The 16,767-nt window shown below is 57.7% G+C and overlaps 2 protein-coding genes across 2 annotated transcripts in view; one reads left to right on the forward strand and one right to left on the reverse strand.

Moving 5' to 3' along the window:
* On the forward strand, window positions 1–9,898 carry TGME49_234220 (hypothetical protein). The gene is made up of 7 exons (XM_002368821.2): window positions 1–2,323; window positions 3,222–3,451; window positions 4,132–4,837; window positions 5,972–6,483; window positions 6,954–7,068; window positions 7,813–7,902; window positions 8,404–9,898. Exons 1-7 carry the CDS (start codon window positions 885–887, stop codon window positions 8,528–8,530), a joined length of 3,219 nt encoding a protein of 1,072 aa, XP_002368862.1. The 5' UTR covers window positions 1–884; the 3' UTR covers window positions 8,531–9,898.
* Window positions 9,854–16,767, reverse strand: part of TGME49_234230 (hypothetical protein) — a 21,266-nt gene continuing 14,352 nt past the window's right edge. The window contains exons 5-6 of the mRNA XM_018780390.1: window positions 16,263–16,702; window positions 9,854–15,605 (exon numbers count right to left, since the gene is read on the reverse strand). Of these exons, the coding sequence (XP_018635865.1) occupies window positions 10,692–15,605; window positions 16,263–16,702 (5,354 nt within the window). The 3' untranslated portion in view covers window positions 9,854–10,691. The remainder of the gene's footprint in view (window positions 15,606–16,262; window positions 16,703–16,767) is intronic.

Here is a 16,767-nt window from a genome sequence, read left to right on the forward strand (position 1 = left end):
CCAAGGGGCTCCGAAGACAGCCTTTCGCTGCAGAAGCAGAAAAAATGTTTCTTTCGTTGGCGGCGAAACAGCCAGTGTTTTCTAAGGAGGCAGTGCGCGCTTCTTTTTTCGCCGTCTCTTCGCTCTGGAAGCGCTCGTGTCTCATGCCGCTTCCCCTAACTTTCTGACTGCATTGTCTCCACCTTCATTTTTCTTCTCCGCATCCGGTGAAATGGTTCTTCTGAAACGGACATCGACGCATGCGTTGTGCATACGCTTTGTGTCTCTGTGCCGGCAGAAAGGTTGGCTCTGGCGACCTCAGCTGCCGCAGCAAGTCCCAGCTGCGTTCGGCTCCGTGTGACTGTTGTACCAGTTCCTCTGTAAATTCCTCTCTTCCTTGGCTCTCTGTACTTAACCGGGAACCAGAACGCTTCATTTCCCCCGGCCGTTAGCCTCTGTGCACATTTCGTTTGCGGCGCTGACCTTTTCTAAGCCGTCACCTCAGCTTCTTCGCAGGCCCATGCAGAGCTGTTCCGAGAAATTGCTGCGTGTTCTTCCCAAACCGGCAACATGTATCGCTTCTTACTTCCTGTACACACATACGAGCAGATGCGCATTTCTACCGTTCATCAGTTGTGAGGTGCGACGGCGCGCTGGGGGACGCCTGTATAGGCACAGGCTGTAGCGGTTCCCTGACCGTATCTGAGTTTTCTAGGCGCCCTTCTCTCATTGTTTCTTTTCCTGTAACGCCTCGCGTTCGGCATTCGCAACAAACTCGCACGCGGAGAAGGCGAGAAGATCTGCTGCGTCTCCAAAAGTAGAAACGGATCAGGCGGTGTACATGCAACTGCAGAGAGTGCTGAGTCTTCGTCGGCAGGCTTCGGGAAAGGGAGAAAAGCGAAACCATGGCTTCATCTGCTCTGTTCGCACCCGCCCCCCCGACGGAGACGGCGGGACGTCATTTGCGCCAGACGCCCGCGGAACTACTTGGACGTTCGCGAGCATGCGAGAAGACGCAGAGTACCGCTCAAGAAGCGGGGAAGAGAAGAAGTGAAGACGGGAGGCAGGGGTCGAGCGGCGAGGAAAGCGTCGCAGCAATTGAGAGAGACATGGGTGAAAACCGGCCAGAGACGAGGGGTGTGGTCGAGGGGAGCGAGCTGAGGACGGAGGAGGGGAGACACGAAGGTTGGACGGGAGCAGAAGATTTGAGCAACAACGGGAGAAGACAATCAAGGACTGAAGAGGCAAACCGACAGACGGAGTTGCCGGTGTCGACCTGCGATTTAACCGTTTCTGGCCAGTCCGAAAAATGGTGGAGAGAGTCTCAGGGACCTGAAGGAGGGCGAGACGGACAAAGAGGACAGAAGATTTCGAGAGAGGAAAAAGCGAAAATGCCTTTGGAGTCGTTTACCGGCGCAGCGAGGATGCGAGTTTGGATGCGAAGGCGAGTTGTGGGAGCGAGGGGCAGTTTCTCCTGCAGATCTTGTCTCCTGTTCCTTTTTTCCTCACTCATGTGCCTTCTCGGCTCTTCAGCAGAGCGCAGCTCACAAGACAGCATGCCTCCCGCCAGAGTTTCCTTTTCCCCCAGCAACAGTGAAGCATCGTGGCTGTCTGAAGGGGGGATTTCTCTTCCTCCTTCTTTTTCCTCGGCTTCATCGTTTTCTCCTGTATCTCGACAGCGTCCTCTCACTTCCTCGTCCTCTGCCTCTGCCGGCTGTGGCTCTCTGTCCCCGTCCCCGTGTTCGTACACCGCTGCGTCTCCCGCGCCTTCGGGACTTGTGAGGGAGTCGTTGCAGTCCTCTTACCGCATTCCTGTTCACATGGTTGGAGCTCGTGCGGCAGTGGCGTCGATCTCGGCGGGGAATCAAAGCCTCTTTCTGGCTTTAGACACGCAGACCGAGGGGGTGCGTCTCTTCCTCTCGAATTCCACTGCTTGCACGCAACTCCCCAGTCTTTCGACGCGGCCCTCAAGTCTCCTGGGGGCGGCGGCGACCCGGCGGAAGCTGTTGTCGGAGTCGACAAAGCGCTTGCGGCCCTCTGCGGCGACGCCTGTCGAGAGATCAGAGGCGCAGAGGGACGGAGACCATTTCGCCCAACAGGCACGGCCTCAGGCGGGTGGCGAGCGTGGAAAGATTCTCTTCCAGGCGCTGCCCTCTCTGCGGCGCCGAGGGAAGAAGCTGATCTTCAGAGTCGCAGGTGACCGAGAGAACGAACAGTGCTACGACCCCCAACACTCCCGCCGTGCGACGTGGTGTCTGAACGGCCAGCAGGCCTGCAACTTCTTGAGCGAGACGCCTTACCTGTGTCACGCAAGTCCGGAGGTCGATTTAGCGCATGCAACCGCGTAAGCTGGTGAAAGAAGAGACAGAAAACATGTGGAGCAAGCGGGAGAAGGGGAGCCAACGAACAGAGAGAAAGAGAGAGGGGACAGCACGCGGCGACTCTTTTTTTGTGAAGGCCAAGTGAAAAAAACAGCCACTGAACGAGGAGACCGGAACCGGGGGAGAAAGCGGACACAGTGTGAAAAACGAGGGAGAGAGTGAACAGGGCAGGGGGTCCCCGGACATCGCAGACAGAAAATCAGAGAAAAGCTGAGGAAAGGAGAAAAGTGATACAGATGCAGCGGGAACGGTGAGGGAAGACGCACGTTGAGATGGAAATTTCGCTGGATACGACGGGAGGTCGAGATGGGGATTCGAACGCTAAAAAGAACACAAAGGAGAGGGGGCGAAATACAGAGAGTGAAGACGAGTACGAGAAACTGCAGACGAAGAACAGAGAAGTTCAAAACCCCCAGAGAGATGGAGCGAGTCAGTGGAGCTGGCGGGAGGCTGTTGGACGGTACGGCGCAGAGACGAAGAGGCTTTGCGGAAGACCAGAATCGTTGATAGAAAGGAGACAGGAAGCGAGACACGGACCTAGGAAGAGATACGGAAATGTCAGAGAAGAGTACAAGTAAGGTAGCTGTCAAGAAAATCGAGAGAAAACCTGAATAGTCAAAGAGTTCTCTCAAAGAGGGAACACTGTGGTTCGGCATGTTGAGGCCAGGCGCCTCGCCACCAAGGGGCAGGACGCATCATCTGGAGTCTCCCGCTTGTTTACCTCCCATTTTCTTCGACTCTCTAAAGGTTTGCAGTGAGTCGTTTTTAAACCGCTTTTCTGTGGCCCTACCGGCGTCTCCTCTTCCCACTGCAAGCGTTCTGCGCGGTCTCTCCATTCTTCTCTCTTCCTGTTTTCCCCAGCTTCGCGCACTACTCCGACGGGGTGCGTTTTGAAGAGCTCCGGCTTGAAGGACTCGATCTCCTTCGCCTAGATCTCGCTCCTCCTGCGGCCGAGAGAGAAGGAGGCTTTTCCGAACCGCCACAACTTCCCCTCCAGGAGGCAGGCGTCTCCCCCGTCAAGCTCGTAGCAGACAGAATGTCTGGCTTCTACGATCCGTACCCCGGTCTTCACGGCGTATGGGGAATTGCAGGTGAGAAGACGTCCGAGAGAGGCCGCGAGAACGAGGAGCGAGCCGTGTCCCAGGGGACAAGGAGTGGACAGAGGACTGAGATTTGAACTTGCGACAACTTCTTTGTCGAAATTCAAGATCCGACGGTATTACGGGTTTCACAGTTAACACAGACTTCGACGAGGCAAACGTGTAGAGGGTGGGACGGTGAGGAAAAAAGGACTGAGAGCAGATAGAGCAAACGACGGCGGGAGAATGGGGAGGCGGGAGAAGCGTGAAGGCGAGCGTCTGCATGTGAGGATCACATTGTGGCAAAGAAATGAAGTAGAGGAAAAGAAGAGAAGAACGGGGGATGGAGAGAAATGGGGAGACTGAGACGTGAAGCGGAAACAGACAGGGAATCGACAGAGGGGATGTGGAAGGTGAGGAGCATGAGGAACTCGAGTCGGCATCGTTGCATCTGTCGCGTCGTGTTTCCGAGAGAAGCAGAGAACCTCGCGCGCGTTCGCCGCGTCTCTGGCTTCCTTGACTTCGACGGAGACAAACGGCCCACCTTCGTTTGTTTTCCCTTGGGGAAAACCGACTCTGCACTTTTTCGGGTGTGTCGGCGTAGGCTGAAAACGCAGATCTGTTAGATGAGCGTCTTTCCACTTCTCTCTCATGTCCACTCAGTCTGCTTTGCCTCTGCGTTGTCCGGGCAGGCCCAGAGTTCTGTTGCCGGAATGCGTCGCTCTGGAGTTCGACGCTGCTCGCTCTGAACGTCACGTCCTACGCGTTCGACCTGAATTTCCCCTCCACCCAAGCCTCGTCGTTCGCACCTCCAGCGTCTCGGAACGAAGAAGATGGAGGGTTTCCATCTAACGCGACGGCCTCCGCTCTCGCGAGTTCTCTAGACTCGGCTCCTCTCTCCTTTCTCCATTTGGGCGTCCTCGACGAAGGTCAAACGCAAAGGGACGACCAGGCCGCCGGCGCAGAGGCTCTCGGAAGGCTCAAAGGCTTTGGGACGTACGATGAAGCTGGGAGGTGGACGGGGCAAGCGTGGAGGAGGGAACGAAAGCAGCCACAGAGCAAAGACAAGAGCGAGGGAGAGAACAGAGACAAGAACGAGGGAGAGAACACAGGCGCGAGAGCGAAGGATGGCAGCGGCCGCAGACGCGTGGAGAGGGGCGAGGAGGCCGGAAGAGAGGGCGAAGAGACGCACAAAAACGAGAATGGAGAGACGCCGAACGCGGAGAACTCGGAGAAGAGACATGCCACGGAAGAGGTTCTCTGGGGACAACGCATTCAAACCGGCAATGTGTGGGCAGACTCCGTCGCCCACTTTGTGTCGTACGATTGGCAACTCTGTGGTAACAGTCTGATGGACGCATCACAGACGAATGATTGGATAGTGACCATCGACCTCAGGTTAGTGAATGTGGAGCAGAGGAAGGGCATTGTGCTCCCATTGAGAAGAGTTACACCGTCGTGTGCGGGGAGTTAAAAGGGATTCCATCCAAGACCGGTGGTCTCTGTTTATGTCCTCCCTGGGTTCTCTCACTCGACAGGTGTCCAGACTGTGTCTGCTCCCTCTTGTGTCGGCGATGCTGCGTTTCTGCTTCTTACACGACGTCGCTGCACTCCTAATGTAGCGCGATGGCTCTCCGTCTGCTATATAGATCTATGTGTAGACATGCATGCACTTTCGTTTCTCCATAACTACTACATACACAAAGATAAATATATATATATATATATATATATAGGGCAGCCTCGTGTCTTGTGCATATCTACCACCATGAGCATCTGCATGGCAGTGAGTCGAGGTTCTTCTGCGTGACGTTCATTGTCTGCCTCTGTTGTCCTTCGCGCTGTGTCTACGAGGATCTTGTTGTCTCTTTAATGCATGCATTGCTTTGCCGTTGGGTGGGTATTGGGGATGTTTCTTCTCGCTTGGATCGGGGGAATCCTCTGTCCGAACTGGCACACCGTGCAGTGTGGCTTGTCGGTCCCTGTTGAATTCGCATCAACCGAGGCACGCGTGGAACAGTTTTTCACGAGTGTTTGTGATCGGTGGAAGCCTTAGAGCGAGAGATAGCTGAAGTGAGGCGCGGGCTCTCAGCGGAAGGAATCTGGGTTTTAAATTCACAGAACAAGGACTTCAAATTTCATATGAACATGTACATGCGATGCTCAAACCGTCTAGTGAAATTGCCAGTGTGCTCTTGACGAGAAAACTGGCCTGCTAATTTCTTAGTCAATACAGCAATTCAACTACTCTTCCCGACGCCTCGGGCCGTAGACGTCGACTCGCGTCTCCAAGTCTGATCCGTTTCTCGATATCCTGCTCGAGTGCCACTGCACAATAGACATCTGCGGTTCTCTTGAATCTTTCTCGCGCGTCTTCTTCCCCTCTTCACTCGCTCGACCCCGAGCGGTTTCCGTCTCTCTGCGTCTTTGCTTGCCCTGCTCTTCCCTGCCTCTGCCTTCGTCCTCATTTTCGCCTGTGACTGCTCGCCTCTCGCCGATGCGCGTCGGTTTCTTCTGTCTCTCCTCGCGCAGCTCCGAGTGTCTGGTGGTGCCTCGGCCTCTCTGGCAGAGCATCCGGAGGTGGATCGAGCCGGCGCTGAACGTGACGAGTCCGTTGTGCGCGCTTGACGACGACTTCTCGTCCTACGTTCCGGCCTCCTCGCTCTCAGCTCCTCGTCAAGCGGAAACGCCGGCTGCAGACCTCGCTGTCGAGGGGGGCGTGTATCGTCTGATGTGTCCACTTCGAAGCGGGAGAAAGGCTCAGCGAGGCGCAGTCGGAGCCTCGACTGCGCCTCGCCCCCCGCTCCCAGTTCTCTCCTTCGCGCTCGGAGACACCTCGGGCGTCTTCGACCTGGCGGACGAGCCCGATGGCCAAGAGGACAAGCTCAAGGAGAAACCAGCGGCCGCGCGCGTGGAGCTGCCGCTCGAACAGCTGGTCGTCTCGAGTCCGGAGTCGGCGCCAAGCGGCGAGGCCTTGTGCGTCGTTCCACAGCCTCACAGCATCCTTGCCCGAGAGGGCCGAACTGTCCGTCTCGGCACCCGAGGTGAGGCGAGGGGAGGGGGGTGGGGGCTGGTAGCGTTTTGAGGGGGGTGAAGAGGTGGAGGCGAAACAGGGAGGCAGACAACGTTGGAGAAACTTCTTTTTTCGCCGTCAATGTGATGTCAAGGTTTCGGAAGCCATGTGACCGTAGTATAACGGGACATGAACACTGACAGCTGAGGTTCGAACGGAAAGAGAAGATCAAGGACCGTTTCACTCACGTAGGCAGAAAAAACGACTGAGAACGTATCGACGTAGGTCGGAGGCATCGGGAGACCGGTGGCGCCGAGGCAACGCCGACCAGAGCAAGCAGTGAAACAGACAGGAACGGGGGTGGGGGGATGGGGGGCAGGGGAATCTAAGCCGTGGAAGAGGAACAGAGAAAGGAGAGAAGGAACGCACTGGGCTTCTTCCCTGTAGCGCGCTTGAGTAGGCGCAGCTCACTGTCGGCTTCTGTGCTTGTTTGCTTTTCAGCCGTCGCCGCCTTTCACTTCATTGTGGACCAGAAACGCTGGCGGGCCGGTCTCCTCCCGAAGAAGTTGTCTCTGCCCTCCTCCAACGAGGCCTGCGCCGCCCAGGCGACTTGCAGGTGCGTCTTCGGTTCCGGGAGAGCTGGCAAGCGAGGGGAGAAAAAACAAGGGTGGACAGTGAGGGAACAGGAAAGAGGAGCGGGGCAGCAGGGAAGAGACAGAGGAGAGAGAGACGAGACGGCAGGAAGTGGCTGCCTGTTGATCAGAGCGATGGGGCACAGTGGAAGAAGAGGAGAGTCGCTCTTGGAGAAGAAGGCGCAAGAAATTTGGCAAACCGGAAGCATGCCAGGCAGAGTTTGGAGGGCGACGAAGCTCCAAGGCGGATGCACAGGGAACAGACACGACCGCATGGAGAGAGAGGAGTAACGCGACAGAAGAGGCGGCTTTCGGTAGAGGCCATGCAGTGGGGGCGAAGTGGACGCGAGCGAAGCGAAAATGGCCTCCAGAAGAAAACAAGACTTGACGGAGAGGACAACCGGAAGCGGAACGAAGTCGAGCTTTTGCTGTGTCATTGGAAAGAAGAGCAGACAGATCTATTTAGAAATACCTGCAAGTTCTGGGGATAAACAGTTACAAGTGTAGACATACAGGTCACCAAGGTGTCGAGGACTGTTTGAATCCCTCTGCACGAAGTCGAGGAAGCACGAGTTGTCTGAATGGTAATTTGCGTACTCATTTAGAAGAGCAGCTGTTCCAGTGCAGATGAGAAGACTAGGGGTAGGCAGCGGACATAGAAGGTCCCGAGTAGAGACCGCATCGAGAGATCACACTCTGAAGCCTCACGTCTCTTGCTATTTTTCCAGGGGAGAACAGACGTACGTTTCAGCGACGAATGAGTGTGTCGATCCGCCATGCAGCGAGAGGCTCCTCTTCGCCTTGAACGAAGAAACAAAGTAAGGCAACAGCGACTGTTGGGTGCTCCTTCGCGGTCCATCCACATGTCCTTCTCTCCGTCTCAGTCGTTCTGTCTCTGTGTACCCCTTCTGCTTCTTCCCTGCGTATTTCCTTGGTGTCGCTTCTCGTGGTTTGTATGGCCTCCCAGTGTTTGCAACACTGCTTCAGCTGGTGTCTTGCTTCTTTGCCGGTCTCCACTGGCTGTGGCACGCCCCTCTCGCTCTCTGTCCCTTCCGATCCCTCCCTGCTTCGTCGCACTGTCTCTGTTTCGCGCCGCTTCTTCTCGTGTGTGTCTCTGTGTATACCTCCTGTGTTGCTCTGGCATCTGCCAGCTCATCTCTTTTCTCTTTACTTGCCCTGCTTTGTCGATAGTCGCGGACCTCTCTCCTGTTTCGCTGTGAGGGTGTCTCGTCCTTCCTCTTCCGCCTGGCCCGGCGTGGAGTTTTGCATGTTCGACATCTTCACTCGAACTGCGTGCGTCTGGCACCTGTCTCCTGCAGAATCTGCGAGCTCGCCCCCGCCGTCGTCCCCGCGGCGGTCACGGTTGTTGTGCTCCTGGTGGCGCTTGAGGCAACGGTTGTCTGCTTTCAGTGGGCGAATGTGTTGAGAGCGCGAACGCTGACTTGACAGACTCCGACGACAGACTGGAAAGGCATATTGGCAAAAGAAGAAGGGAGGCTGGAGAGATGCTGCCGCTCGAGAAATGGAGGGAAATCCGATAGAAGACACGAAGGAAAGAAACAGCGTAGCGAGGTGACTGGGGACTCCTCTCCGTTGTTTTTGGGATGCGTTTGCTCTCCATCTGTCTTTTTCGGGGACGGGATATGAGCCACAAGACGCTCGCTCGCCGCTGTGATTGATCTCGACACCACTTTTCCTTTGCTTTGCACTTGTGCTCCGTCTCTGTATTCTTTACGTTTCGGTTTCTCCTGCTTTTTGCGTTCTCCGCACTCCGCGCTGCCCCGGAAGTGACCCATGGGGCAGCCGAGAGAAAAGAAACTCGGCGGAGGAAGGCAGGGAAATTTGACTCATGCGTCGAGATCACAGGCCCTCAACACACACGGCCTAGGATGTCTGGCGCGGGTCGACTGTCTAGTAGAAGACGCTCTCAGCTTGCTTCACTCACCGGGAAGAAAGATATGCTTTGGGGAGGCGCCTTTCTCTTTTTTTGTGAAGCACACCGTAGATTTATGGGAAGGCTTCGAATCGTGCAAAACAATCCTGAATGTACATAGACACCGACGGACACAAGACTACTTTGATAGGCGAAACGAGGGGAGACTCGCAGGGCCAGAAATGCTTCTTCGACTGTAGAGCGGGCACGGGCTGTCAGTCGAAGAACGCATGCAAGGAACCTGAAATCTCAGGAAGACTGACTGATGCGTACAAAGCTAACATTCTTATTTGCGAAGAGAAGCCTCACGGACAGCGCGTGACAGACAGGGAAGCAGAGAAACGCCTTGCCTCCGTCAAAAAATTGCCAATGGAGGGAGCTTCCACTCGCTAGAGAGTTACAAGGCACATGCCGTCATGATCAATGAAGGAAAATTATTCGCTGGCCATTCCACTGGGAACGCTTGAACAAAGCGAGGGTTTCGCCTTCGACTTTGGGGGAAATGCAGCACCTGCGCCCTGCTCATCCACTAGATGTACGCTATGCATCTGTGTTGAGTTCGGTGAAAGCCTGCACATATATACACTGTCGAGAAAGGGGACGTTCGCTCTTTCGCAGCTCCGCGTTCCAAACACAGGCAACATCGGCGAAGCTTTTGCCGAAGAAGCGGCTCGTTTGCCACTCAAACCCTGAACGTGTCTTCCTTCTCGCATTTGGGGCATTCGTGAACGCTTCGGGGCTTGTGCTTCTCGCATCCCTGCGCGTTTCATTGGGGTTGTGCGCGTTCTCCCTAAAACGTACTGTTGACGCAACCTTCCTTTCTTTAGCTGTGGCAAACGACCGTGGGAGTACTGAGTTTCTTCTCCACGACGCATGCATTCCCAAACTTCCGGTAATGCCTCTGGTAGCTGTCGTGCCTATTTTGTGACAGTCGCTGTGGCGAAGGGCAAACGAGGAGCGATTGGCTACACTCAGCCCAAAGCATCCACAGGCGCATATGCATGTAGCTAGGCCAGATATCACTTCAAAATGATGCAGCCTCTCTGCGCCTCTAGCCAGACACACATACACATACCGATATATATTTGTATACGTCTGAGCTGTCATGCGCGTGTACTGTGTACCGTGGCAGAGAGAACGTAGAACAGCAGGACGAATTAGAAAGGAGGCGGAAACAAGAGGGAAAGAGGCAGGACGAACGGTGAGGCTTTCCGGCGTTGAGCGGTCCGTGTCGTGTGGTGTTCGTTTTTTTTTTCTTGGCGCATCCCTGGAACGCGAGCATCGGGTTGTCTGTGGTTTTTCGATATTCTTGAAGAAAACAGAGAAGCGAATCTCACACGAAGAATGCGCGACCGCGCTGCTCGTGGAGGAAGTGTGCGGACTGAAAGCAAGACAGTGTGTCTCGGTTTTCTGGCTCTTTGAAAAACAAAGCAAACTAGATCCCAAAAAAGACAGACGCACCACTCCTGCCCCCACTCGCACCGCCGCCTCTGTCCGTCTCCAACCTCCTTTCTTCCTCGCACTTTTACTTGCGCCCCCATTCTCCGTTCCGACCCAGTCTGTTGCGCCCTCCCGCTGGGAACCTGAAAGACCCTCACAGGAAGCCGGCTGGACCGACGGCTGGATGAACGTCTGGACGGATGACGCTGATTGTCGTCCGAACTCCTTGAGTTCTTAGAGAGGTGAGGGAGCATCGTGAGCGACTCCAGGCTGCTCAGGAGGTTTGTCGATGCCTTTCCCTCGTTTCAACCCGTCACGCGGCGCAGATCCTCCAGGCGCGAGCGCCGCCTGGTGCGCCTCCCTCGCCGCAACGGGCAGGGCGCGCGAAGGCCCTGCGCCGGTCTTCACGCCAGTCACCTTCACCTTCTTTTTCGCGCCTTTGCTGTCTCTTCGGTGGTCGCGCTTCCTTTCGTCTTCGACCTCGTCCTCCGTGATCCACGTCAGTTGGTGCCACTCGAGGACCGGCTGCGTCCTCCCCGTTCTGTGGGCTTCACTGCCTTCATCGAGCTCTTCGTCGCGTCGCTCGACGCCGCGCTCCTTGTCCCCGCGTCGACCGCGACCTAGGCCCAGAGACGGCGCTTCCAGACCCCAGGACCCGGCCGAAAACGAGGTCCCAATACCGCGCCCACTGTCGTCTTCGCGGGTGTGCAAGGCGCCGCCGGTCGACTCTTCTTTCTCGGCGTCGAGAGGGTGCCGTCTTGTTCTCTCCCAGTCTCCCTCTGCGCGTCGAGCCCCTCGCTCGCCGTCAGAGACGAGAAAGGCGGACGCAGACGCGAGAGAAGAAGCAGATGCAGAGACAGCAGGAGAGCCTCGCAACGCGAAAGTTGCGGAGTCGCCCTGCCGAGGCCCATTGCTCCGGATTGGCCTCACCCCTCCCTGAAGGATGGACGATGCAGAGGGTGAAGAAGAACAAGAAGGGAGAGAAGACGGAGAAGACGACGCGGGAGAAGAGGGAGACGCAAGAGAAGAAGGCGAAGGCGCTGGCGACGCAGAAAGAGAAACCGGAGACGAAAGCGAAGAAGACGACGGCGCTAGCGCCTCACTTTGCGAGCTCTGGGAAGAGCCGCGAGGCAGGTCCACTTCGCCGTAGGCAGGCGCCACGGCGAGGGAAGAAACGCCGGGGGTCCCGCGACCGCGTCTGTCTTTCAACAGAGAACGCGCGGCATCTTCGTCTTCGTCGAGGACAACGCGCGGCACACTGCCGGGAGTCGACACACTTTCGACTTCGACGATTTCGATGAATGAAGACGAAGAAGACGAAGACGACGGGGAAGAGGCGCCTTCGTTGGTGCTGAGCAATGCAGCAGGAAGACTGAGGGAGGACGAGAGAGGAAACTCTCGGTCGGGGCCGTCTTTCTGGCCCTTGGAAATGTGAACGGTAACAGGGGACAGTTTCTTCCCCTTCTTTCGCTCTCTCTCGCCGCCACTCATCTCTTTCGTCTCGCCATCTCTAAGCTCCCTCTCCCCTTCGTATGCGCGCCGCGTGCGCCTCCCGCCTCGCTTGTTCTTGAGAGTAGCGGACGAGCTGGCAGAAGAAGCGGTTGCGTCTTCCTCCCTCTCCGCGATGTCGCCGCTCTTCTCCTCTCTCAGGTCTTCGCCGAGACACGAAGCAGGAGACGAGCACGCAGAGACCGTGGCGGCAGGCGCCACACTCAGAAGCTTTCGCTTGGCATTTCGGCGACACTCGTCTCCCTTCTTTTCGCTGTCGGGCGCCTTCTCGTCCTCGTCCAGAGCTCCTCCCGCGGGCTCCTCGAGCTCACTCTTGACCCCCTTGCTTCCAGCCTCTTCCCCTAAGCTTCGCTCCTCTTCAAAGTCCTGTCCTTCTTCCACGGTGTTGCCCTCGTCTGGCTCCGGCGCAGCTGAGGCACGACCTGTCGATGCCTTCTTCCGGGAGCCCAACCGGTAGCTCGGGTTCCCGCTTGCATGCAAACTCTCCCCGTCGCGCTCTCGCTTCTCTCTCCCCCTCTTCTCTTCCGGCGTCTCGTCTCGGTTCTCCACTGATTTCTCAGAATCTCTCGCAGCGTCCAGACTGGCTTTGTTCTCTCCGCGTCTCCGGTCATCTGGTGACTCCATCGACGCGCTGTTGAGGCCGCCTGCAGCAGGGGTGAGCGAGGCTTCAGACTCCCTGCCTATCAGCGAAACGCAGTCTAGTTTCTCATCTCGTCTCTCTTTGGCATCATGTGCGACTGTCCCCAGCGCCATCTCGTCTTTCGTCTCTTTTGTGTTTGTTTGAAGGCCACCGCCCTGACTGGCTGCCGCCTCCCCGGGAGCCATTGGGACTGGGGGAGAGGGTGGCGAGTCGAGGTCGGGGCCGTCCTCGGCCCCCGTTCTACCTCTCCCGTGTTCTCCCTCTACTCCAGCCTCGTCTTGCTTCTCTCCTGCATGCACAGTCGCCTTCTCGCAGGGTGCATCTCCTTGAGCGCTTCCTGAATCCTGCCGCAAGCCTTCCGGGATGAATGTCCGTTCCCCTGGAGGCGCCTGCCTCCCTTCTTCGGTCTCCAGTGAGCCCCGTGCGACCTCGGTCGACGAGACTGGAGCCGTCCCGTCCGTGTCGCCGGCATCTGGCAGCCCTGTCGAGTCTCGGCCCTGCTCGCTTTCGGAGCGCGTAGCTCTCCTTTCCACCGACGCTCCTCTCCTCGCAGTCTTTTGCAAGGTCCGCCCCGGCTCCTCTTCGCCTCCTGCAACTCCGTCTCCGGCCTGCGCCTGCGCCTGCGCAGAGACAGTCTCCCTCTCGTCGCCGCCTTCTTCGTCCAGACGAGCAGCGAAGAGTGGCTCGCGACGCACGAAGGCATGGCGATTTGAAACCGCAGAGCCCTGCGCGGACGCCAGCATCGCCCCAATGGCAGGAGCCGTGTGGGGAGGGAAATAAGGCATCGAAGGATAGCGGTAGATCCACAAGTTCTGCAGGAGCAGCGCGCGTGGATCCAAGTCAGGTTGGAGGAATTTGCAGATGGTCGGCGCAAACAGAATCGGCGTCGCCTCCTTCTCGTCTGTCTGTGGCGCAGGACTGTCCCGGTTCGAACTGGCCGCGGCCGACGAGCCCCGTGAGTTCCCGACCGCCAGAGACGCCGCAGCGACCGGCTGTGGCGAGGCCAGGGCCGACGCACAGAGGGCGTCCGTCGGCGTTCCTGCACCCGCCACTTTCGCCTCGCATACCCGCCTTGAGTCCTGCTTCGCGGACTTCTCGGAATCCTTCTCGTCTGTCGCTCGCGCCTCACAGTCTTCCTCTGCAGTTTTCCTCTTCTTCTTCGCGCCCTCGCCCTGCAGCCTCCCTTTCTCGTCTGCAGGTTCGGTGTCCTCTGCGTCGCCGGTCTTCCTTTTCTCCCGGACCTTCTTTTCCTTCTCAAGATCCTCCGCACAGTCCCCCGCATTGCCCGCCTCGCCTCCTCTCTCCGCGGCTCCTTCCCCCTCGCCCTTCCCGGTTTCGCTGTTTTTCTCGCTTTCGACCCTCTTCTCGTTGCCGCGCTTCTGCTCCTCGAGTTTCTCGCGCTTCTTCGTGTTCGATGGCAAGCAGACGGCAGGCACATGGACGAAGGGTGGCATGCATGCAGGGTGCAGCTGCAGGTCCACCGGAATGTACCACAGCGACGCTTTCGCGCAGGCGGCAGTTCCGGGAGCGACGCGCAGGTACCGGGAGAAGACGGTGTGCACCGACGCTGAAGCTGGCGAAAAGCCATCGTCGCGGTCGCCGAGCGCCTTCCCGCCGAGCGTCTCACCGCAGGCGGAGGCAGGAGGCCCCACCCCTGACGCAGACGCCGGATTCGCGAGCGCGGCGAGAAGCTCCTGCAGGTGGTAGAGCTTCCGCGGCAAGGGCGAGACGAACCGCGGGATCACCCAGACCCACCGAGGCCGAAGCTGCGCGAGCGGCACAGATGGATCCTGCGGATGCACATCGTAGCACAGGCGATAACGGAGGACGTCCACGGAGATCCACTCGACAGCCGCATCGGCGAAGTAGAGCAACTTCACAGCCACCACCCGTACGGGCGAAGGAGAAGACGAAGAAGGAAGAAACTGGCGCCGGCCTTCGAGGGCGCAGCGAAGCGGGGGAGCCGCGGGTGCAGCCGCGGCAGCTTCTCCGCGAGAGGAAGAAGTCGGTAAGAGCGAAGAAAAGTACGACGGGGGAGTGTGGCTCGACGCACAGACCGTGAATGCGTTCGCCTCGTCTGCAGCATCGACGACCTGCAGCTTCCAGCTGCAGGTGCATCTGCCAGGGACGCGCTTCTCAGCACGGACCCCCGACTTAGGAATGCCCTGGAGACTCGCATCACGCTCGTCCGCGGGACTCGCCCCTGTATCGTCTACGCTTTTCGTCGTCGTCCTTTCCTCCTGTCCTTCTGCACGCTTCTCACCGGTCGCGGCGCTGACCTCTGTCGCCGGTTTGGAAGTTTTCTCTTTCTTCTCTGGCGCTCGCGTTTGGCCAGCTTCCGCCGCTCTCCCGGTCTGCTCGCGGGCTTCTCCCTGCCCGGCCGCCGGCGTCTCTTCTCCGGACAGCCTCTGCAGGCGTGTCTCTCCTTCTGCGCATGTTGCCCGTTCCCTCCCTGCCTGCGCGTCTCCTTCAGGCTCGCGCTCCTCACCTTCCCCTTCGACAGAGAAGTCTTCGTCGTCGGAGAAAGAGCTGCTCCGTTGCCTATGTCGCGCGAGACAGCAACACGGCGATGTCTGCACATTCAGAACGAGGGCGTCGTGTAACTCATGAGGATTCTCCTCCATGCGGACGCAAACGACGGCACCTGGCCAGACGTCTTGCGCGAGAAGACCCACTTTGTACCTGTGCCGAACGGCTCCTTCTTCTCCTTCTCCTTCCTCCACAAGCGCTCGCTCCCAGGGATCTACGGAAGCAAGGGGAGAAGAACTCGCCGGAGGCGGTGAAGAAGACGAGGTATGCGAAGGCGAGGAAGAGGCGCGGCGAGAGTCTGCGGCCTCCTCTGCCTTTTCTTGGGCGTCGAGGAGACGCAGAAATCGCGCGAGAGAAGGCGGCGGAGAGGAACAGAGCGGCGAACGAGGCCGGAGCCGCCAACAGCCTTCCGCGGGCTCCGCCAGCGGCACATTCTGGGGGATGAACAGGCGAAACGTCGTGAACGCTCTCTGACGGCACAAGGAACACGAACGCACCGGATAGGGGAGAAATGGTGAGATTTCGAGGAAGCGAAAAGGTTCCATTCACAAAGATAGATGCCGCCGGCGACGACGTAGAGTTCGCGTGACTGCTCCACGTTCCCTTCGCAGTGAGGAAAGAGAAAAGCCGATTCCTCGATCATGGAGACGCATCCAGTTCGCGTGGTGTCTTCTTCACCGGATCCGCAGAACTCAACAAACGCCAGTCATCTTGGTTGTCCGCACACAAAGCCAAAGCTACACCATGTGTCTGTCTGCTTCGGCCCGTCACAAGCATTATTCTGTCGTTCACTTTCTCCCTGGTCCTTCGCTCACCGCCTTCCTCGGATGAAGTACTACCATGGGGACAAATGCGTTTCTGCGGTGCTTCACTCAGTACAAACCTCCTTGTTCTCTTCAATAGCATATTTAGTACCTTGGCTACTTGGAGCATACGACGTATCTGTGCAACCGTAAAACGATAGCTGTAGATGATCACTCCTTCTACAGTTTATCTGAGGTCATCGAACAAGGAGAGCGTCTGTTGTGCAACAACTTTTCCGTTGAACTCGGGGGTCTGTTTTCGTCTCCCGCTTCCACCTCGAGTTCACCTTTTCCATAATATTCGTCTCTCTCTCTCTCGCTTACCTTCACGGTTCGAGGCCCGACTTGGTAGGCGATCTCCACCCATGCGCCTTGTTCCTCTTCTTCGCCTTCGTCTGCCGCGTCGCCCGCCTCGTCGCTTCTCGCGTCGACCGTCTTCTCCCGTTTGTCTTTGCCTCGCCGGCCTTTATCGCCCTCCTGTTCTCGCTCGCCAGCTTCGCGCGACGCAGGTGTCGCCTCCTGGTTGCCGCCAGACGCAGAAGGGAACGGTGCCGATGTCCGGCTCCGCTTCTTCTTCTTGTCTGTCAGCCCAGGCGGAAAGGCTGAAGGCTTCAGAGGCAGAGACGGAAAAGGCGTCGACGGCAACTGCGGAGCCACCGGCGAGGTGCCGGAGCCGTCGTCTTCCTTCACAGAGAGAATCACCCCTTCCCACCATGCGACGTGACTCCCGGGGATAAGACTGCTCGCGAACTGGACGGCCAGCCCTGCACATAAAGATTCCCAAGGAAAAGTGGAGATCGGAAGAACCACACGCATGAAACAAAAGCCT

Source organism: Toxoplasma gondii, chromosome X, assembly GCF_000006565.2.
Source record: "Toxoplasma gondii ME49 chromosome X, whole genome shotgun sequence".
NCBI classification, from domain to species: Eukaryota; Apicomplexa; class Conoidasida; order Eucoccidiorida; family Sarcocystidae; genus Toxoplasma; species Toxoplasma gondii.

Bases quoted from the DNA above. Each gene is read 5' to 3' on its own strand.
- TGME49_234220 (XM_002368821.2), top strand. From the start codon at position 885: ATGGCTTCATCTGCTCTGTTCGCACCCGCCCCCCCGACGGAGACGGCG. The intron at 3,452-4,131 runs GTGAGAAGACGT...TTGTCCGGGCAG, and splicing joins CGGCGTATGGGGAATTGCAG to GCCCAGAGTTCTGTTGCCGG. The intron at 6,484-6,953 runs GTGAGGCGAGGG...TTTGCTTTTCAG, and splicing joins TGTCCGTCTCGGCACCCGAG to CCGTCGCCGCCTTTCACTTC.